The following is a 24,296-nucleotide window of genomic DNA, read 5'->3' as shown; positions in this document are numbered from 1 at the left end:
TTTCCCACAAGTTTCACATGTAAAAGGTTTCTCATTATTATGAACTCTGTTATGTTTTTTAAGGTTTGAAGATTGTGAAAATGATTTCCCGCAAGTTTTACACATAAAAGGTTTCTCATTCATATGAATTCGAATGTGTGCTTTAAGACTTACTGAATGTGAAAATGATTTACCACAAGTTTCACAGATGAAAGGTTTCTCGTTAGTGTGAATTCTCTTATGTGCTTTAAAGTGTGAAGGCTGTGAAAATGATTTCCCACAATCTTCACATGTGAAAGGTTTCTCGTTAGTATGAATTCTTGTATGTATTTTAAGAGTTACCAATTGTGAAAATGATTTTGCACAAATTTCACATGTAAAAGGTTTCACATTACTATGAAGTCTGTTGTGTGTTTTAAGATTTGAAGATTGAGAAAATGATTTCCCACACGTTACACATATAAAAGGTTTCTCATTGGTATGAACTCTTACATGTGATTTAAGATTTGTCGATCGTGAAAAAGATTTTGAACAAATTTCACAGGAAAAAGGCTTCTCTTTGGTGTGAGTTCTGTAGTGCTTTTTAAGGTTTAAACAAAATGAAAATGATTTTCCACAAGTTTCACATGTAAATGGTTTCTCACTGGTGTGAATTACTGCATGTACTTTAAGCTGATAAGAATATGAGAATGCTCTACCACAAGTTTCACAGATAAAAGGCTTCTCATTTGTATGAATCTGTTGGTGCACTTTAAGTTTTTGAGACCCTGAAAGAGTTTTACCACAAATTTCGCACATAAAGCATTTTGCATTAGGGGGAAATATTGCACGTTTCTTTTTTGCATTCCCAAAAAGAAGACATGCAATTCTTCTTTTTCCTTTTTCATTCTGGAAGCTTGAAACTGAATTTGTAACTGTTGCAATCAAAGAATTTTCCATATTATTCATTCAATTTGTGGAGAAATTAAAAATGCTTCAGTCTTATGAAAAATTAGCATATGAACATCTTGGTGAACTTCATTTTCCTCTAATAACAAAAGATTGCCTAGTGAAGAGAAAAAAAAAAATTAGTTTGCTATACAATTAATTCAGAAAACAGTTCACTATAAATTTTAAAAAAATAAATAAAATTATATATAATTTCTTAGTTTATTCAGTAAACTAATTAAAATACTTCACAAGGAAAAGTCAATTTATTAAATCTTTTTTCCTTTATACAAGCATGCCATATCAATATCAAAAAAAAAAAAAAAAAAACCCCTTCCATAAATACTGTTTTATGACCAATTTCATTCATTATCAGAGTGATATGTGCAAATAAAAAATTTAAATCTAAGCAAGGTCAGTAATGCCATATCCATAATATATATTTTGTGTGGCATTGTAGCAATGCAACAATGTCACACAAAAAAACTGTTATTGAATTTTAGAAGAACTTTGGCTGCTTTCAGCTCATACAGAGCAGGGTTTCCTCACAATGGAAGGTGAAATCCCGATGAGATATCAGTAAAATTATGCACAGGCTATCCCAGTCACTGAACAAATATACTTAATAATAGCTTTTGATACTGTTGCACACAAAAGACCGTTGAATAAAATGTAGCTATGTAGCATTAAGGGAAAGTTACTGATATGGATATAGGGTTGTTTGAGTGGGAAAAGACAGAGTGGTTATCAATGGACACTGCTCTTCATGGAGTGATATCATTAGCGGAGTTCCGCAGAGTTCAGTGCTGCTTTCCTATATTTATTAATGATATTGATGAAGTATATCAGGCTTAATGTCTAAGTTTTCAGATGGTACAAATGTTACCAGGTTAATAATAGTAATAAAGGTAAGCTACTGAGCATGACCTAGAAAAATTACACAGAGTAGCTGAGAAATGCCAGTTGAAGTTTAAAACTGACAACAAAAAGCAAGGTACTGCATATGGGTAGCAATAATACTACTCAATGTAGTGGAAAATGAAAGACTGGGAGTAATTTTACAGTCAGATATGAGTTCTCTGAGAGTGTAGATAGGCAGAATTGCCTGTCTACACTCTCTTCGACAAAACCCCATGAGCTGGCATAATAACTTATGGAGTTTTGTCAATGATGCACAGAAACTTTGCTAGAAGGGTGATTATCCCATTTTTTAAGGCAGTGGTTAGGTCATTTGTTGAGTAGTGTATACTGGTAGGGAAACTCATTTTAGGAAGGATATGAATCTGTTGGAACAGATGCACAAAAGAACAATGAGATTGGTGAAGAGAAAAAAGGTGGTCTTACCAAGACAGGCTTCACTTCTGAAAATTACAGCATCTGGAGAACTAGGCACCCTGCAAGTTGATCTGATTGAGGTCTCTAAGGCTTTGAATGGATTGAGCAAGCTCAATGCTGCTGACATTCTTCCTCTTGTTCAGACTATAACACATGAATGGGCATAAATTCAAATTGAGGAAGGATGGCCACAGGATAGATGCAAAGAAGTTTGCTTTCAGCCATCAGGTGGTTGATTGTTGGAAAAAACCTCCATCTATTTTTGTGAAAGTGGGTAGTTTGAATAAATTCAAGGAAGTACTAAACAAACTATTGGAGGGGATGAACAGGCGATGCGGGAAGTTTTTTTTTTTTTTTTGGCTGATGCTTAATAAGCTTGCTTTTTTGCAAGAACTTTATAGAAGAACTTTATGACATATACCAGCAAAAGCCCAGAAATACAAAGCAACTGCTTCATTGGACAAAGTCATTGGAAAAGTTTCCCAACCTTTTCCAATGACTTTGTCCCAAGGTGAGTAACATAAGCCAAGACATCAAGAGTGGTTGTGATTTTTGGTCAGATGAAAAGGTTTGAGATATTGTTTAAAAAAAAAAAAAAAAAAAAAGAGCCAAGATAAGGGCAATGGGATGACAACTGTAAGGAAGTGATTTTTCAAATTTTTTAGAAATTGGCTGGAAATAAGAATGGGCATGGGAAAGAGAGGCTCCATCATAAGAGAGAACATCACCACATTGTGTACCTAGCAGGACAACTAAGATTACACGTATACATTGAAGAGTCAATGACGAGGAAAAGATCAGGTCTGTTAGGTGTAGCTAGAATTGTTTGGAATCCTAGTTATATATTAAACAAGTTATAACAGTAAGTTAAGTATACAGGTTTATTAAGTAATTATAAGCTTACACAAGGTTTTACAGGTTATATAAGTAACAACGAATAGAAAAGTCTCAACATCTCTACCAGCTGGGTCAGCAGCTGAAAAACTGAAACCAACTGCAGTTTGATTTTCAGCTTCCTGTCTAGGGAGGTTGAAAATACCAAAGGACACATATTAAAGTATCCATATTAGGGAGTGTCCATCTTGAAGAGGTCATCTAACAAGTAATTTCTAATACTTCTGGCTGAGACAAACCTGAGTATTCACAACAGGAGGTTCCATTATTTCAACTGTTCAGGTAAAGTATTTATTACAAATTTTTAATACAATATCTTCAGAAATATCCATTTATTTTTCTAATATGTAAAAAAATACATTATTCATAACATGTTTAAGTTAAGAGAATGAGATTTCAAAACACTTTATTCAGAAATATGACTGATTTTCTGTGTCAAAAATAATATACAGTATATATAAAATATATTTTTATTTACTTGAACCTATATACAAAATTGAATATAAACAATAAAGAAAATTTATACAGCAATTGAAATGTAAAATTTGGAATTCATCAGCAATATGAAAGTAGACAAGTTGCACTAGTGAAGGAAAAATACTTGTACAACTTCTGGGCAAAACTTTTATAAAATTATCTGTATCTCAAATGACTGCACAAGTTCCATAAAAAGCTCTTAATGCTGTGAAATGTTGAACTATGAATTTCTAACATTAACTTATCACTTTTTGGAAAAATTACAAGATACTAAGGATAGTGTAGAAAAAGGAATTTGCAATATACCACAAAACTAATGCAGCAAATTAATGTTACAATTAGTGATATACAGCAAGGTGTGACTCCTGTCACCTGATTATACATATAATAAACAAAATAATAATAAAAAAAAAACCATAAACAAAGAAAGAAAGCAACATTCACCACAGCAGTGCAAAAGTAAGGCTCCCCCAAGGAGATTCACCTTCATACTCAACAAATTATATGTGCTACATTCACAATAAATGAACTTAATTAGGGAGCTCACAAATGCCACTTCTTCAGGAGAAGATCAACCCCTTGTACACTTGAAAAAATTATTTTTATGGTTTTATTTTCATTATAACTTAGTATTCAGGATGCATATAATTCAAAATTATGCCCATTCTGATACACTTATCAAGTATAAACTTAATTGCAGCATTATTTTGTTGAATATTTAGTGTTTCTTTAACCTCATTTCTCTTTACAATAAAATCACAGATGAAAACAATGCCTTAATGCACAAGTAATTATAGACCTGTTAGTTTAACTTCTATTTCAGGAAAATTAATGGAGCCACTGGTAAAAGAAGCACTGCAGGATCTTCTAGACAAGTTGTTATAGCTCGTTATTTCAGTTATAGCTCGGACACAGCATGGTTTTGTTAAGGGAAAGTCTTGCCTGACCAATTTGATTAGATACTATGATGTGGTCACAAAGGAACTGGATGCAGGGAATAACTTTGATATCATATATTTGGATCTTAGAAAGGCTTCTGATACTGTTGCACATGGAAGACTTCTGAACAAATTGGAGCAGTGTGGCACTGGAGGCAAATTGCTGCTATGGATAAAGGGATAGTTGAGTGGGAGAAGACAGAGAGTGGTAATCAATGATCACTACTCATCGTGGACTAATGTTATTAGTGGAGTCCCTCGTGGTTCACTGTTGGGTCCATTGTTGTTTTCTGTATTTATAAATGATATTGATGATGGTATATCAAGCTTAATGTCCAAGTTTGCAGACAATACAAAGGTTGGCAGGGTTGTTAAGGACACTACTGACAGTATACTGCTGCAACAGGATCTGGAAAGGTTGAGCAGATGAGCTGAGAGGTGGCAAATGAAGTTTAACATTGACAAATGTACAGTACTACATATGGGAAACAGTAACCCCAGAGCAATGTATCAACTCAGTGGTAGAGAATGAAAAGGACCGGGGGTAATTGTGCAGGCAGATATGAAGTTTTCTGACAGTGCAGACAGTCTGCAAGAGTAGCTCATGGTGTCTTGTCAATGATATACAGGAATTTTTCTAGCAGGGATAAGAAGGTGATTATCCTGTTGTATAAGGCAATATTCAGGCCACACCTTGAGTACTGTGTACAGGTCTGGAGGCCTCATTTTAAGAAGGATGTAGAGCTGTTGTAACAAGTATAGAGATGAGCAACCAGATTAGTGAATGGAACAAAGGGTTGCTCTTATGAAGAAAGTCTTAATTTTTGCAAATTATAGTGTCTGGAGACTAGGCACCTGCGAAGTGATCTGATTGAGGTGTATAAAGCCTTGAATGGTTGAGCATGCTCAATGCTGATGGGATCCTTCCTCTTTCTCAGAATAATCACCTGAGAGGGCATAAATTCAAATTGAGGAAAGACAGATGTAGGATAGATGTGCGGAAGTTTGCCTTTAGCCAGCAGTTGGTTGGTGGAACAGACTTCCATCCTTTGTTGTGGAAGTTGATAGCCTAAATAAATTTAAGGCTGGGCTGGACAGGTATTTGGAACAAACAGAGGGGTGAAATGGGAGAGTTTTTTTTTTTTTTTTCTGGCTAATGCTGCATAAGCTTGCTTTCTTGCATCATGTGCCTCTACTAATGCTAATGCAAATTTGTGTTAATCTTTTATGATTCTCATTCCAAAACATGATTTTACATAGGTTTTTGCCAGTAATATGATTCTCGCTGGTGTGAGCTTTGGTGTTTTTAAAAAATCCCAAAGAAAATGATTTATTAAACATAGCTTATGATTTCTGAAGTATCTTTTAAGATGACTGGTTTGTAAGAGTGACTTCATAGCTAAACAGGTTCCAAATAGTATGAACTCTTCAACATCTTTTAAGTGTTCCAATTCAGTAAATACATTGATCTGAAACATATCTTGTTAGCATGAATTTTTATGTTTTTAAAATTTGAAGTCTGTGAAAATTATTTTCCACAAGTTTCACATATAAAAAGGTCTCTTGATAGTAATTATTTATCTGCAGATTCTTAATGCATGAAGACTCACTACTGATAATCAGATCAAGAGTATTACTCCCTCTGGTTGCCTCCCAAACATGCTGCTATAGAAAACAATCATCCAATAAATCCACAAAAGCCTTGTTAGTGTGTGACTGACCAACCCACAAATTCCAGTCAATATCTGGGAAATTAAAATCCTCCATTATAAGACTCTCTGATTTACTGGCCCACTATTTCCCTGTACAGTTTCTTATTATATTCATCTGAGTCATTATTAGGCCTATAATACACTCCTCCTCTCAATTTTGATCTCCCAATGCTTATGTCACACCAAACTGACTCGACACTGCACTGTCCAGCCATGTCGACTGACTGTACTTCCTTGGATTTTATGTGTTTCTTAACTAATAGCATAACTCCTCCTCCTCCCTTCCTGTTCTGTCCTGTCTATCCTTGCTGTATACACTGTACTCCCCAAATTCCATTTCTGCATTCCTTATATCTGTGTGACACCATGTCTCTGATATCCCAGCAATATCTGCCTTTGATGTTTTGACCAACACCTCAAATTCATCTACCAAACTCCTAGTATTGGTATATATGCAAGTATACGTGTACCTGTTCCTATTCTTAACTACCCTAACACAGCCCATGTGTTTACTTGTTCCACAATGACTCCCAACAGTCTCTGAAATCCCTTGCACCTTGTTTTCCAGGCTGCTGCTAATTCCAATAGAAGCAGTGCAAGAATCACTTTCATCTCTGCCAGCGGCTACTGTTAATCTATTAGTCTGTGTATCCCTCCAAGCTAGAAGTTTACGAACCCACTTAACACTGTCTCAATTGCATCAGCAAATATTCTTGTACCCTTTCTATTTAAGTGTATCCCATCCCTGTAGAAGCAGTCTCTCCTGTTAACAAGCAGAGACCAGGCTGAGAAAAATTCAGTTTTTTCAACATTGACCTGTACTTATTAAGTAATTCCGCTGGTCTCTTACTCTTAATATCATTAGTGCCAATGTGTACAACAATAATGCCTTTTGTGCCATTAAAAGATGATATTTGCCCCTAGCAGATATACCCTGGTCCTGTTCCACCTATCCTTTTTGCCCAATATGTTCCCCGTTTCTCTGACAATAGAGTCACCGACAACAACTAGGTCCTGTGGGACCAGCACATTCTGCCTTGGGGATTACTGCTGTGTTGAGTGATGTTCAAGCGCAAGCTGTGTCGGTCGATGCTTATCTGGTGGCTCTTTTGGTTTCAAGGAAGAACTAGACAACTATTGGATGGAATGCAGGGTGAAATGGGGAGTTTTTTTTTTTTTTTTTTTGTTGATGCTGCATAAGCATCAAATATAAAATATAGTTTGTAATAGTATCATAAATTATAGTTTGTAAAACTATAATTTATGACACTATTTTTTCTGACTTTGGAAAATATCCGTTTATTATAATTTTTATTTTTCTATATTGCTTTAACTTGTCTGGTGTATTCTCTTCTAACTTTAACAATATTATTATAATGTGAATGTCATTAGTCATTTTATGTTTTGGCCTCAAGCCAAAAAAAGGATGGACACCACTGTCAGTCAAATGATACACATCACTTTTAATGTTAATTTAACTTCTAAAAAAATTTTAGTTTCAGTCGGGGTCTGATATTTCTGAATAGCAACTTTCAGCATTTATTTAATAACACTTCAAAGAAAATGCACAAATGAAGAAGAAAGTTGTTCAATTTACACACTGCTCTGAAACTTTCCCATGGTCATATAGTATATAATTTGCAACTGTTAAATTTTACATGAGTGAGTGCAGGATATACAAAAAACAACATTAGTGTAGACTTCTTATCTGACTCTTTAGAGACACTTCTCCAATTATAATGCAGTGAGGCAGAATGAAACTACAATGAAGGAATATTAAAATTCATATTAACCCAGAGTTAGCAGCAGGTCACACCCTCAAAAATGATGATCCTGAGTTAACTGTTAATTAGTAATTATAACCTGAAATATTCTCTACTTTCCTAAATATCAACAAACTTTCACTGCAATCATCTCTGATGTGATTTTTTGCAGTTTTCACGAAGTAACTAAGTAGCCTGTTATGTGACCTGCAAAAAGGTTTAAATTGCTTGTTTGCTTATAGTTTCAAACCATTTGTTTTACTCTCCCACCTAGTTCAGTAATTGTCTACAGCCTTCCCTAGTTGTTTTTGCAAGATTACTGTTTTCATATAGTAAAGATGAGAATATAATGAAAATATAATGAATATATTTTCTAATAATGAGAATATAATGAATAATGAAAACTACTCTGTGGAATGCAACATACTTAATTTGAAACTTTGTGCTGTGAAGTGCCCCTCATTTGAAATAAATTTTAAGAAAATTTGAAAATGGACCATGTAATACACGCACATATATATATACACACACTGTGCTGCCACTTAATTAGGTACACCTATATAGTAGTGTGTTGAGCTTCCTTTAGCCTTCAAAACAGCCTGAATTCGTCTAGGCATGGATTGAACAAGATGCTGAAAATGTTGTGCATGAATGGAGTACCATGCACATGAGTGTGTCACGCAGTTCCTTGAGATTCGACGGAGGTGTAGGCCTGCAGTGAACAGCCCTTTCCAGCTCATCCCAAAGATGTTCAATAGGATTGAGATCGCGGGACTGGGCGGGCCACTACAGCAAAGAAAAGTCATTGTCATGTTACTGGAACCATTCCACAGTGATTCAGGCTTTGTGCACTGGCGCATTATCCTGCTGGAAGTATCCATCTGACTGAGAATAAACTGTCAACATGAATGGATGCACTTGGTCAGCAACGATGTTTAGGTACGATGTGGCATTCAGATGTGAATCTATGGATATCAATGGACCCAACGTGTGCCAAGAAAACATTCCCCACACCATAACATTGCCTCCACCACCTTGCACAGTAGTCGTCAGACATGACAGGTCTATGGATTCATGTTGTTTTCGCGAGCCTTCCATCAACATCATGCACCATGAACTTCGACTCGTCAGACCAAGCAACTGTTTTCCAATCCTTGATAGTCCAGTGCTGGTGTTGCTGTGCCCACAGGCAGCGTGCTCTCTTGTTCTTCATTGATAACAAAGGTACGTGATGTGGCCATCAGCTGTTGTAGCCCATTCGTGACAAAGTGCGACTAGTGGTCTGTTGTGATATTTTGTTCTGCGCACTAAGGTTGTATTCTGACGTGATGTGCGACATTGTGGTCTGTCTGTTTGCTTGCACAATTCTAGCCATCCTCCTCTGACCTCTCTCATCAACAAGCGATTTTCTTCCACAGAGTGCCGTTGAGAGGATATTTTCTGTTCATTGCACCATTCTTGATACACCCTTGAAACTGTAGTGGGTGAAAAGTTCAGAACTGCCATTTCAGAGATGCTTTTTCCAGCACATCTTGCACCTACTATCATGCAACGTTCGAAGTTCGTTAGATCACTCCTTTTCCTCATTCTTGCTACAGTTTGTACACTTAACTGATACTAGAAAGGTTGTTCTGCTGCACTTATATCCACAATTGTGGTCAAGTGACTTGCAACGTTGTGAGAAAAACCATTTATGTGCACAGCAGGGGGTGTACCTAATAAAGTGGCAGCACAGTGAGTGTATATATATAAATATAAATTTTTAATTTTTTATATTTATTTGTACACACAATTAGCAGAAATATGTGCACAGAGAGTGGTAATCAATGGACACTGCTCATCGTGGACTAATGTTATTAGTGGAGTCCCTCAGGGTTCAGTATTGGGGCCTTTATTGTTTTCTGTATTTATAAATGATATTGATGATGGTATATCAGGCTTAATGTCCAAGTTTGCAGACGATACGAAGGTTGGCAGGGTTGTCAAGGACACTACTGACACTATGCTGCTGCTGCAACAGGATTTGGAAAGGTTGAGCAGATGGGCTTCGAGGTGGCAAATGAAGTTTAACATTGACAAATGTAAAGTACTACATATGGGAAACAGCAACCCCAGAGCAACGTATCAACTCTGTGGTACTACACTGACAGTGGTAGAGAATGAAAGGGACCTGGGGGTGGTGGTGCAGGCAGATATGAAGTTCTCTGAGCAGTGCAGACGAGATGCAAGAGTAGCTCATGGTGTATTGTCAATGATATATAGGAATTTTTCTAGCAGGGATAAGGAGGTGATTATTCCCTTGTATAAGGCAATGGTCAGGCCACACCTAGAGTACTGTATACAGGCCTGGAGGCCTCATTTCAGGAAGGATGTAGAGCTGCTGGAACGAGTACAGAGAAGGGCAACTAGATTGGTGAATGGGACAAAGGGGTTCTCTTACGAAGAAAGGCTTAAGTTTTGCAAATTACAGTGTCTGGAAACTAGGCACCAGCGGGGTGATCTGATAGAGGTGTACAAAGCCTTGAATGGTTTGAGCATGCTCAATGCTGATGGGATTCTTCCTCTAGCTCAGAAAAATCACCTGAGAGGGCATAAATTCAAATTGAGGAAAGACAGATGTAGGATAGATGTGCGGAAATTTGCCTTTAGCCAGCGGGTGGTTGGTGGGTGGAACAGACTTCCATCCCTTGTCGTGGAAGTTGATAGCCTAAATAAGTTTAAGGCTCAGCTGGACAGGTATTTCGAACGAACAGAGGGGTGAAGTGGAAGTGGTTATTTTTATTATTTATGTTACTTTTTTTTTTTTTTTTTTGGCTGATGCTGCATAAGCTTGCTTTCTTGCATCAAATGCCTCTACTAATGCTAATGCTAATTTAAAATTGAGAGCTTAGGTCTTTTAAAAACAGAAAAATGAAAGTGATTAATAGATTCCTGTTTTTATATTTGTGTCTAAAATATATATTTAGATTAATTTTTTTTGTTTTTGTTTTTTGAAAATAAAACAAAACAGACCTCAGCAGTCACCTTTACAAAAGCAAAAACCTTTCCCTTTATCCCCGATGGTAGTTACCGCTTTGAGTAAATCCCACCTAGTGGTTCCTTTATCTGGAGATGCTTAATGCTTATCTGTGTGACACCACGTCTCTGATATCCCAACAATATCTGCCTTTGATGTTTTGACCAGCACCTCAAATTCATCTACCAAATTCCTAGCATTGGTGTACATGCAAGTATACATGCACCTGTTTCTATTCTTAGCTACCCTAACACAGCCCATGTGTTTACTTGTACTGCAGTGACTCCCAGCAGTCTTTGAATTTCCCTGCATCTTGTTTTCCAGGCTGCTACTCATTCCAATAGAAGCAGTGCAAATTTTTGATATGTCATTGAATTGAATTACTGGCATATCACAAAGTTTTGTAGAATGCACAACACTAGATGCATATCAGTCTCAACAACAACGCTAAGGCCAACTTTAATGTCAAAATAGGTATAATAACTACTACTAAGCAAGAGTGAGATCACATACGATATCAGATGAATGTTTGGGATTCGGAACACAACACCCATCATACAAAAACAGAAATTATCATCTTCATTATAACACCTCTACATGTAGCTGCCGACATCAGACCTCACAGGCCTCAGACTAGTCAGTGGGTACATCCATGAACTTTATGTCCATCTAAAATGTTAACTAGCAACAGGAACACACTTTAGGGTTCTCATATCTCCATAATCCTGTCAATATATATACACTATATTCCACCATGTATTAAAACACCACACCCCTAAGGAAGTAATTGTTCACTTCTGGTCACATGGCAGTACCAGTTATTATTATTACTATAATTAGCCATATGGTGCAAGGAAGCCTGAGACTTCTGCTGCACCTGCCAAAAAAAAAAAAAATTGAGTTACCTTCAGAAAGAGAGAGAATCACCAAGAAAGAGAAGAATGATGATAACCAGGTCAGGACCCTGGGTGTTCCAAGCCAATACTCAACAGGTGTGAGCCCCTTGAATTAAAGTAGTTATAAAAGTCATGCACACTCAAGTACTAGTAGAGCAAACAAAATGGTGCAATAAAAGAACCACGAACCATTCAGAAGGGGCTTGATAAATTTTTGCATCACCTCAGCATCCAAATGTTTCTAAACAAAAATTTAGTAAAATGACAATCTTGCATTTTATTGGCGGAAGCCGGTTCAACAATATGTCAACAGATGTCACCACCATACTTGTCCTCAACTTTATAGTGTACATGTTCTGCTTTTCTTTATATACAGTATATTGATCTGAAAGATTAACTATATTTTTCAGAAAAATATAAAAATAATTAAATATCTGCACACATTAAAAAATAAATATCAAATATGGGAAATATGGGAAAACAAAGAACTCCTGCCAGAGCAGACTAAGCAGAATTCAACTTTCTTTGAACCAAAACGAAAAGATAACTATAAAAAGTTATAACAATTTATGAGAAATCTGAATTTTGCCATATCCCCCATAGGGTATATGACCACGATTTTTAATATTCCATTAATTAATTATGTGTTGTGTTAAGTTTGTTAATACTAGTTAGATTTAACGCAATTTATATATTCACCTATTAAATCCTATAAGCAGTTCAATCTTTCTCTACTCTCGCGTGCAAAAAAGACCGTGTGAAAACGAATGAAACGGTGTTGCATATCTAATTACTTACGAAAGAGTATTTAACTGGTTGACCACTAGGAGCGCTATAAGCAATTCATTTTCATATATGGAGGAAGCATAAGAATCACATAATGGTAATATCACACAGTATTTTACTACTCTGTGGGCAATACATAGCACAGATCACAGGATGTTAGTGCGCTTTTGATAACAGTAAATCATTGAATGGAGTAGTTTCATTTCTGAGAATATATTCTTTTCAGCATAAAAACGCATTTTCGGAAATATATAAATAACTCTAAATTAATAATTCTCTGGGTTTGCTAAATGTTAATAATATACAGTATACTCACCTAAATAACTAAGCAACCAGCACATTAGATAGGAACCTTATCTAATCTTTGTTAGCAAATATACTAACAAAAGATCAAGAGCAGTGAATAAAACAGAGATACTTTAATTTCATATCATGAAGAAACGGTACGTTACTTGTTTGGATGCTAGGAACGTTACCGGCATTGCATGCACAGTAATTTAGCCAAGGAAAAGTTCGGGCATTAGCATTAGTAGAGACATATGATGCACGAAGGCAAGCTTATGCAGAATCAGCCAAAAAAAAAAAAAAAAACCACTCCCATTTCACCCCTCCGTTCGTTCGAAACACCTGACCAGCTGAGCCTTAAATTTATTTAGGCTATCAACTTAGTCTGTACCACCAAACATCTACCCGCTGGCTAAAGGCAAATTTCCGCACTTCATTCCTACATCTGTATTTCCTCAATTTGAATTTATGCCCTCTCAGGTGATTATTCTGAGCAACAGGAAGAATCCCCCAGCATTGAGCATTCTCAAACTATTCAAGGCTTTATACACCTCAATCAGATCACCTCGCCTGTGCCTAGTCTACAGACACTGTAATTTTCAAAATTTAAGCCTTTCTTCGTAAGAGCAACCCTTTCTTCCATTCATTAATCTTGTTGCCCTTCTCTGTACTCGTTCCAGCAGCTCTACATCCTTGTTCAAATGAGGCCTCCAGACCTGTATACAGGACTCGAGGTGTGGCTTGACCATTGCCTTATACAAGGGAATAATCACCTCCTTATCCCTGCTAGAAACGTTCCTGAATATCATTGAAAAGACACAATGAGCTACTCTTGCAGCAAGTCTGCACTGCTCAGAAAATTTCATATCTGCCTGCACAATTACCCCCAAGTCCTTTTCGTTATCTACCACTATCAGTGTAGTACCACAGAGTTGATAAGTTGCTCTGGGGTTGCTGTTTCCCATATGTAGTACTTTACATTTGTCAATGTTAAACTTCATTTGCCACCTCTCAGCCCATATGCTCAACTTTTCTAGATCCTGTTGCAGCAGTGTACTGTCATTAGTGTCCTTAACAACCCTGCCAACCTTCGTATTGTCTGCAAACTTGGACATTAATTTATATACCATCATCAATATCATTTATAAATACAGAAAACAACAATTTTTCTGTATTTATATGCATAAATATCCTCATCGTGGACTAATAACATTAGTCCACGATGAGCAGTGACCATTGATTACCACTCTCTGTCTTCTCCCACTCACCACCCCTTTATTCATAGCAGCAATTTGCCTCGAATGCCACACTGCTCCAATTTGTGCAGCAGTCTTCCATGTGCGACAGTATCAAAAGCCTTCCTAAGTTCCAAATATATAATATCAAAGTTATTCCCTGCATCCAGTTCTTTTGTGACTGCATCATAGTATCCAATCAAATTGGTCAGGCAAGACTTTCCCTAAACAAAACCATGCTGTGTCCGAGCTATAACTGAAGTCTTGTCTAGATGATCCTGCAGTGCTTCTTTAACCAGTACCTCCATTAATTTTCCTGGAACAAGTTAAACTCACAGGTCTGTAATTACTTGTGTCAGCCTTTGATCCTCCTTTGTGAATTAGGGTCACAATTGCACATCTCCAGACTATGGGTACCTCCCCTGAGTCCAAGGAAGCTTTCATAATTATGGCTAAGGGTTTGCTTACTTCCTTTGCTGCCTCCTTTAATATAACGGGATAGATCCCATTCACCCCGGGAGCCTTTTTTTATGTTTATCCTCAACAATTTCTCCTCCACTTTGCTCTCAGTTATTAGCTCACTGCCAGAGTTTACTTCACCTCTGGCATTCCTCTTGCTGAATAACTTCTCGTGTGAATTTAGATGTAAAATACTCGTTTAGTTTGTTAGCCACCTGAGCAGGAAATCTGCCTTTGCCTGCCTAATCTCCTTTGTGACTTGGTTACAGATTAACTTATATCTATCATAGGCTTCCATGTCACCCATTAATTTATATGTATTCCATACATTTTTCTTCTCTACCAAATGTCTCATTAGTTCATCTGACATCCATTTAAGCCTAAACCTTGAACAATATTTCTTAATTGGTATGTAAAGCCTAGTAGCTTCCAAGATAAATTCTTTGAATGCTTCCCATTTTGAATTTGCTGTTGGTAACATCATCAGTTGGTCCCACTGTATAGAATTTAAATACTGTCTCAGACCATCGTAGTCGCCTTTACGAAAGCAAAAACCCTTCCCTTTACCAATGATGGTAGTTACCTCTTTGAGTAAATCCCACTTCAGCACACTGTGATCGCTGCCACCTAGTGGTTCCTTTATCTGCAGATTCTTAATGCATGAAGAATCACTACTAATAATCAGATCAAGAGTATTACTCCCTCTAGTTGCCTCCCAAACATGCTGCTGTAGAAAACAATCATCCAATAAATCCACAAAGGCCTTGCTAGTGTGTGAGTGACCAAACCACAATTTCCAGTAAATATCTGGGAAATTAAAATCCCCCATTATAAGACTCACTGATTTACTGGCCCACTCTATTTCCCTGTACAGTTTCTCATTATAGTCATCAGAGTCATTAGGCCTATAACACACTCCCACTCTCAATTTTGATCTCCCAATGCTTGTCACACCAAACTGACTCGACACTGCACTGTTCAGCAATGTCGACTGGCTTCACTTTCTTGGATTTTATGTGTTTCTTAACTAATAGCATAACCCCCACCTCCCTTCCTATCCTGTCTATCCTTTCTGTAGACGTTGTACTCCCCAAATTCCAGTTCTGCATTCCTTATATCTGTGTGACACCACGTCTCTGATATCCCAACAATATCTGCCTTCGATGTTCTGAGCGGCGCCTCCGTAGCCAGGCGGGCAGGAGCAGCAGTGCGTAGCACCGCTTCTTGATTAGACCGGGGTTCGAGTCCGTGACCAAAAAATAAGGAGGATGCGGAAAGGTCAGGGAATAACCACCGCATATCCCCTCAACAATATGGCGTAGTTACAAATGCTCCTAAAAACAAAAAAAAAAGATGTTCTGAGCAGTACCTCAAATTCATGAAATTTATTTACCAAACTTCTAACATTGTTGTAAACGCAAGTATACATGCACCTTATCCTATTCTTAGCTACCCTAACACAACCCATCTGTTTATTTGTATCAGAATGACTCCCAGTAGTCTCTGAAATACCCTGCATCTTGTTTTCCAGGCTGCTGCTCATTTCAATAGAAGCAGTGCAAGAATCTTTCACCTCTACCAGTGGCTACTGTTAATCTATTAGTCCTTGTATCCCACCAATTTCGGGAGGGACACAGGTGGACGCTTTCTCCCATTGTGAACGGCGATTAGTTTTGACAGATTACGCAAGCTATAAATTTAAATGTAGTAGTAGTAGTAGTAGAAGTGGCATGTGATGCAAGAAAGCAAGTGTATCTGCTTATGCAGCATCAGCCAAAAAAAAAAAAAAAAAATCACACCATTCCCTCCAAATGCCTGTCCAGTTCCTCCTTAAATTTATTCAACCTATCAACTTCCACAACGACAGATGGAAGTTTGTCCCAGCAATTAACCACCCTCTGACTAAAGGCAAATTTCGGCACATCTATTCTACATCTGTCTTTTCTTAATTTGAATTTATACCCCTTTAGGTTCGTTATCTGAAGAAGTGGAAGAATCTCATCAGAATTCAGCGTGCTCAACCAATTCAAGGCCTTATACACCTCAATCAGATCACCGCGCAGGTGCCTTGTCTCCAGCCACTGCAATTTGCAGAACTTAAGCCTCTCTTGGTAAGAGGATCCCTTCATTCCCCTCACCAATCTTGTTGCCCTTCTCTGTACATGCTCAAGTAAATCTACATCCTTTCTAAAATGAGGCCTCCAGACCTATACGCAGTACTCAAGGCGTGGCCTGACCATTGCCTTATACAGAGGGACAATCACCTCCTTCTCCTTGCTAGCAAAATTCCTATATATCACTGACAAAACTCCATGACCTGCCCTGGCAGGCTGTCTGCATTGCTCAGAAAACTTCATATCTAATTGCACAATTACTCCCAGTTCTTTTTCATTTTCTACCACCTTAAGTGTAGTACCACACAGTTGGTACGTTTCTCTGGGGTTACTTCTACCCATATGCAGTATTTTGCATTTGTAAAAGTTAAACTTCAGTTGCCACTTCTTAGCCCATCTGCCCAAATTATCTAGATCATGTTGCAGTAGCACACTGCCATTACTGTCATTAACAACCCTGCCAACCTTTGTATCATCTGCAAACTTCGACATTAAGCCTGATATACCTTCATCAATATCATTCATAAATATACAAAACAACAGTGGACCTAACACCGTTATTATTAGTGGTGTCCCCTGTGGGACAGCACTAATAACGGTGTTATTAGTGGACTAATGTTATTAGTGGTGTCCCCTGTGGGACACCACTAATAACATTAGTCCATGAAGAGCAGCACCCATTGATTACCACCCTCTGTCTTCTCCCACTCAACCATCCTTTTATCCATTGTAGCAACTTACCCTTAATACCATTCTGCTCCAATTTGTACAATAGTCTTCCATGCGCAACAGTGTCAAAAGCTTTCCTGAAATTTAAATATATGATATCAAAATTATTTTTTGCATCCAGTTCCTTTGTAACCACATCATAATATCCTATCAAATTTGTCAGACAAGACTTTCCCTTAACAAACCCATGCTGTGTCTGAATTATTGCTGCAGTCTTGTCTAGATGATCCTGCAATGCATCTTTAAACAGTGACTCCATTATTTTACCCGGAACAGATGTTAAATTAACTGGTCTGTAATTACTCGTGTCACCCTTCGATCCCCCGTTGTGAATTGGGGATACATTTGCACATCTCCAGTCCGTGGGAACCTCCCCTGAGTCCAAGGATGCTCTCATAATTATGGCTAAGGGTTTGCTTAGTTGCTTTGCCGCCTCCTTTAATATAACTGGATATATCCCATCCACCCCAGGTGCTTTTCGTATGTTTAACTTCAACAATTTGTCCTCCACTTTGCTTTCAGTTATTATAAAATCATTAAGTATCCTGCTACAATTTGATAACCTTCTGCCAATTTCAAACCTTAATCATTCCTCATGTGTGAATGTAGATGCAAAATACTCATTCAGTTTGTTTGCTATCTGAGCAGGATTATCAATAGTCGAACCATCGATGTAAAGTGGACCAATCAGATTCATCCCCTTCCTTTTAGAGTTTATATAAGTAAAGAAATCCTTGCTGTTTTTCTTAGCATCTTTTTGCCAAGGATTTCTCGTAATCTGCCTTCGCCTGCCTAACCTCCTTTGTGACCTGATTACAGACTAGCTTATATCTGCCATGGGCTTCTGAGTCGCTTGATAATTTATATGCATCCCATGCATTTTTCTTCTCTGTTACGAGTCTCATTAGTTCATTTGATAACCATTTAGGCCTAAACCTTGAACAATATTTCTTAATAGGTATGAAACTTTTAGTAGCATCCACGATTAATTCCTTGAATGCTTCCCACTTAGAATTTACTGTTGGTAACATCGTCAGTTGATCCCACTGTACAGAATTTAAAAACTGTCGGAGACCACTGTACTCACCTTTACGGAAGCAAAAACCCTTTCCTTTAACCCTGATGGTAATTAAATCTTTAAGTAAATCCCACATCAGTACACTGTGATCACTGCCACCTAGTGGTTCCTTTATCTGCAAATTCTTAATACATTATCTGGGTCAATATGGAAGGCAAATTATTAGGGTATAGTTTGTTTTTTTTTTCCAGTTTTTGTCAACTACGATTCTCCAGTCTGTATAAAATGGGATTAAATTCTATCCATTCCCGTCACCGGTGGCAGTGCAACAGCATGATAGTTTCCTGCATCTGGATAGTTTTTGCGGCGAGAGTTTTCTGCAACTCAATTTCTAATTCAGGAGGAGTGCATCTGGACCCAGAAACTGCTTAATATCCTGTTTCCGCACAGCAACTTAACTAAAAATTTGTAATGGTCCATTCTTTTAATTTATAAATTTTTGTTATTTTTATGTATTATATAGAATACAGTATTACACTGGTGTGCAAAACTTAAGGACCAACACTATTTCTAAAGGTTACAACCACAAAATCTTTACTTAAGGTACTCTTTACCGATGAGAGTAGATTCAATCTCAGCAGCAATTCTGGACGTCAGCTAATCTGGCAAGACGTTGGCACACGGTACAAAACATCACTGAAAGGGATCGATATGGCAGTCGAGGTGTTCTCGTCTGGGGAGGCGTTTCTTGGAGGGACGTACACAACTCTAGATACTGGAAGGCGGTACTGTAACCGGTGAACACTATGCTAATGTACAGAGGTAATCCTTCCCCATGTACGTCTGTTCCGAGGTACCATTGGCCCGAGTTTGTGTTTATGGATGATAATGCCACACCCCATCGCACTGCAGCTGTTGATATACTTTTGGAAAGTGAGGACACTGTTCGTATGGATTGGCGTTCCTCTACCCCGCCGATCTAAATCCCTTCAGACACATATGGGACGCTCTGGGGAGACACCTAGCGGCACGTCCACATCCACCAGAAAATGTTTACCAGCTGAAGATGGCGCTGACAGAGGAATGGATGATGTTACCGCAAGAACTTATCAACAACACTGTTCTAAGTATGGACAGGCGATGCAAAGCCTGCATCGACATTAGAGGTGGCCATATTAGTATTAGTATTAGTATTAGTAACGGCCGTATGGTGCAAGAAAGCCTATGGCTTATGCTGCACCAGCCAAAAAAAAAAATCCGAACAAAACAATGATAAAAACAAAAATTAAATAAATAAATAATAATAATTAATAAAGAAATAAAAATAATAAAATGAAATTAAAAATTAAATAAAAAGGAAATTAATCCTATCATCCTATGCGCTTCCCTTACCCGAAAGTACTATCCAGATGACCTTTGAATTTCCCCAAACTGTCGGCCTCTACCACCCATGAAGGCAACTTATTCCAGTAATTTATAACTCGCTGGTTAAATAAAACTTCCTGCAGTCCAATCTAAACATTTCCCCGCGTAACTTGAATTTATGTCCCCTAGTTCTAGCATCATTTATAATCTTGAAAATTTTGTCCTCATTCAGTTTACTGATGCCTCTCAGAGCCTTAAACACCTCAATCAAATCTCCTCTAAGGTGTCTAGTTTCCAAACTCTGCAACCCACATATTCGAAGTCTTTCTTCATAAGGACGCCCTTTTGCCGATCTCACCAGGCGAGTTACCCTTCTTTGCACCCTTTCAAGAAGCTCGATGTCTTTCTTTAGGTGCGGTCTCCATACTTGAACACAGTATTCCAAGTGTGGTTTAACATAGGCCTTATATAATGGGATTATCACGTCCCTATCTCTACTTGCAAAAGTTCGATAGATCATCGATAGGACACCATGGGCCTTCCTTGCAACCTGTTTACAATGCTCAGAGAATTTCATGTCTGACCGTATCATAACACCCAAGTCCCTTTCCTCCAGTAATGGGTTTAGTTGAACTCCACCAAGTGAATAAGTTATTTTGGGATTACTGTTTCCCAGGTGTAATACCTTACACTTTGTTGGATTAAAGCACAGCTGCCATTTTTCTGACCATTCTTGAAGTCTATCTAGGTCTCTCTGAAGAAGCTCAGCTTGACAGTGATCATTAACTACTCTACCAATTTTAACATCATCTGCAAATTTAGACATCACGCCCTCTATCCCTTCATCAATGTCGTTTATGAAAATTAAAAACAACAGTGGTCCTAATACTGATCCTTGGGGAACCCCACTTCTTACGTCAACCCAATCTGAGGAATAGCCATTTATCACAACCCTCTGCCTCCTGCCCTGAAGCCATCCTTCTATCCATCTAAGGATTTTCCCAGTGATTCCAACCTGTTCCAGCTTATAAAGCAACCGCTCATGTGGGACTCAGTCAAAAGCTTTGCTGAAATCTAAATAAACAATGTCGAAATTATTCCCTAAATCCAGCTCGTGAGTGACCCTTTCGAAATAGCGAACCAGATTTGTTAAACATGATTTTCCCTTTACAAAACCATGCTGAGTATCCTTGAGAATTTCAATTCTATCCAAATGATCCTGAATTCCACCCTTGATCAATGCCTCCATGATTTTCCCTACTACTGAAGTCAGACTGACAGGTCGATAATTTCCCACTTCACTTTTAGAGCCACCCTTATGTATGGGAGATACATTTGCACTTTTCCAATCCAAGGGAATCTCCCCAGAGGCTAGTGATGCTCGCATAACCAGCCTCAATGGTTCAATGCACTCGCTTGCCGCCTCTCTTAAGATTATAGGGTATATTCCATCAACTCCAGGAGCTTTACTGGTCTGTAGGCTCGAAAGTTTTTTCATTAAATAATCTTGCGAAATTTCAATATCATTAATTACATATTTTTTAACTACGCTCCCACAATTTCCCTTTGCCACAAAAGGCTTTTCATTTGTAAATATCGATGCAAAATAACTGTTGAGTTCATCTGCAACGGCAGCTGGTGTATTTATTACTATCCCCTTTCCCTTACGTAAAGGTCCGATCTGGTTTGTCCTGCTCTTCTTGGCATTTATATATGTGAAGAATTCTTTATCCCCCCTCTTTGCTCTGTTTGCTAGTGATTTCTCATAAACTGCCTTTGCCTGTCGAACCTTTTCTGTGGCTCTATTACACACCACCTTGTAGCTGTGATAGGCTTCAGTACTTTTTATTGCTCTGTAACGTTTCCATGCCACCTTTTTCTGCTCAAGTAATGTGGCAACTTCACTATTCATCCAACTTGGAACCCTTCTCGTGGAGTATTTTTTTTTAATGGTATATACGCATTCAAGGCATCTGTGATTAATGTTTTAAAAGCGTACCACAGTTCAATTGTATTCATTCTCTGCGCGATATCTACCCAGTTAATAGAGGCCATGTAGTACCTTAAGGCATCGTAATTTCCTTTTCTGAAATTAAAACCCATTCCTTTGCCTTTTACTTCTGCTACCTCTCTCGTCATCATCCACCGTAGAACTCCGTGATCACTTCCTGCTACTGGTTCCTCTACTGTCAGCCCTGTTATGTCATCTGATTCATGTGTGATGATGAGGTCTAGGATATTCTTTTCTCTAGTACTTTCCCCGACATGTTGATACAAATAACAGTCATCTAGTTGATTTAAAAATTTTGTTCCCCATGTCGAGTTTCCTTCCCATTTACTCCAATCAATTAGAGGCAAATTGAAATCACCCATAATAAGGCCGCCTCCGTAGCCAGGTGGGAAGGAGCAGCAGTGTGTAGCACACGCTTCTTGATTAGACCGGGGTTCGAGCCCGTCACCACCAAATACAGAGGATGCGGAAAGGTCAGGAAATGACCACCGAATATCCCGGAGCAATATGGCCTTAGTTGCTAATGCTCCTAAAAACCAAATAACAATAACCCATAATAAGGCATTGACGCTTACTTGCCCATTCCATTTGCATGTAGAGGCTTTTGTCATAGTCTTCACAATCACCTGGTCTGTAGATTACGCCTACTCGCATTGTACCTTTGTTTCCAACTATCTCACACCATACAGACTCTATACTAGCATGTGAAATGTCTGAATCTGGGAAAGCTATCGTCGCACTCAGGCTGCTTCTGATAAGAAGCATTACCCCACCACCCCTTCTATCTACTCTATCCTTCCTAAATACATTATACAAGCCGTACTGAAACTCATCATCTCCAATTTCCGGGTGGCACCACGTCTCCGTAAGCCCTATTATGTCCGCGTTACTTGTTTTAACCAGCAGTTCGAATTCGCTCATTTTATTGACGACACTTCTAACGTTACTGTATAAACAATTAAGATTTACTGTTCTTGTATATTTAACAACCCTAACACAACCCTTGAAGTTATTTAGGCTCTCTTCCCTGATATTAGCTACCTGCTCACGTGAAACGTCTTTGCCCCCAGAACATCTAGATAATACGTCCAGTTGGGGTAACAGATAAGAACTCTTAAGGTATGTGCAAGAGTTACATTGACCAATATTATCAGATAAACGCGTGTCAGTATTACCCACATCCCCCCTAACTAGCAGTTTCCCTGAGCCTTTAAGGTATCCTCAATAATACTGGCAAAAACTTTTGCACCACCTTTGTTTAAGTGTATCCCGTCTCTACAAAACAAATTCCTTCTACCTACAAGTGTGGGTCATATCTCCTACTGAGGACCACCTCTTCCCTTTGTTCCATCTCTGGCAGTAATGCATCTATGTCATGGCAGCCAGTGCTATGTTGACATTTTTGAATAAAGTCTCTCTGTACCTCACGAGGTTTCTTTGGTATGATTTTCCCATATCCAGGCCACTCCTATGAGAAGCTACAAGTGAAGACCTGACTGGTCCTTAAATTTTGCACACCAGTGTATTATTAACTGATTTACGAGTTTTAAAATTTTTTTAATTGAAAGCATTTTTATTTTTCATTAAATTAAATGTAACTTCGTATTTTAATTTCATGCTAACTGTGCATTTCTACTAATTGTGTGTAGAAAATTTAATAGAAATTTTTTTATGTGCTTTTTTTTGTGGGTGCGAGTACAAATAATGCAGATTGGGTTCATGTGTGGCTCCAATACAGCAAGTCTATGCAGGACCGTATAATGAATTACTCCTGAATACTTAGGCATTTATGCATATAGATCCTGTCATATGCATAAAAATATAGCCATATTTTTATGCATATAATAGGATCTAGGAAAGTTGAGCAGATGGCTGAGAGGTGGCAAATCAAGTTTAACATTGACAAATGTAAAGTACTACATATGGGAAGCAGCAACCCCAGAGCAACGTATCAACTCTGTGGTACTAAACTGAGATTGGTAGAGAATGAAAAGGACCTGGGGGTAACAGTGCAGGCAGATATGAAGATTTCTGAGCAGTGCAGACGGTCTGCAAGAGTACCTCATGGTGCCTTGTCAATGATATACAGGAATTTTTTTTAGCAGGGATAAGTAGGTGATTATCCCCTTGTATAAGGCCACACCTTGATTACTGTATACCGGTCTGGAGGCCTCATTTTAAGAAGGATGTAGAGCTGTTGGAACGAGTACAGAGAAGGGCAACAAGATTAGTGAATGGAACGAAGGGTTGCTCTTACAAGAAAGACTTAAGTTTTGCAAATTACAGTGTCTGGAGACTAGGCACCTGCGAGGTGATCTTATTGAGGTGTATAAACCCTGGAATGGTCTGAGCATGCT

General features: G+C 38.1%; 1 protein-coding gene across 1 annotated transcript in view; it reads right to left on the bottom strand.

The window, feature by feature from the left end:
* Nucleotides 1-923: 923 nt before the first annotated feature.
* Nucleotides 924-24,296, bottom strand: part of LOC150083763 (uncharacterized) — a 37,765-nt gene continuing 14,392 nt past the window's right edge. Inside the window, exon 3 of the mRNA XM_090378597.1 lies at nucleotides 924-1,024. Within this exon, the coding sequence (XP_090234723.1) occupies nucleotides 924-1,024 (101 nt within the window). The remainder of the gene's footprint in view (nucleotides 1,025-24,296) is intronic.

Source organism: Mastigoproctus giganteus, chromosome 7 (genome assembly GCF_048544385.1).
Source record: "Mastigoproctus giganteus isolate SK-2022 chromosome 7, ASM4854438v1, whole genome shotgun sequence".
Taxonomy (NCBI): domain Eukaryota; kingdom Metazoa; phylum Arthropoda; class Arachnida; order Uropygi; family Thelyphonidae; genus Mastigoproctus; species Mastigoproctus giganteus.
This window is presented reverse-complemented; position numbering and strand designations above follow the sequence as displayed.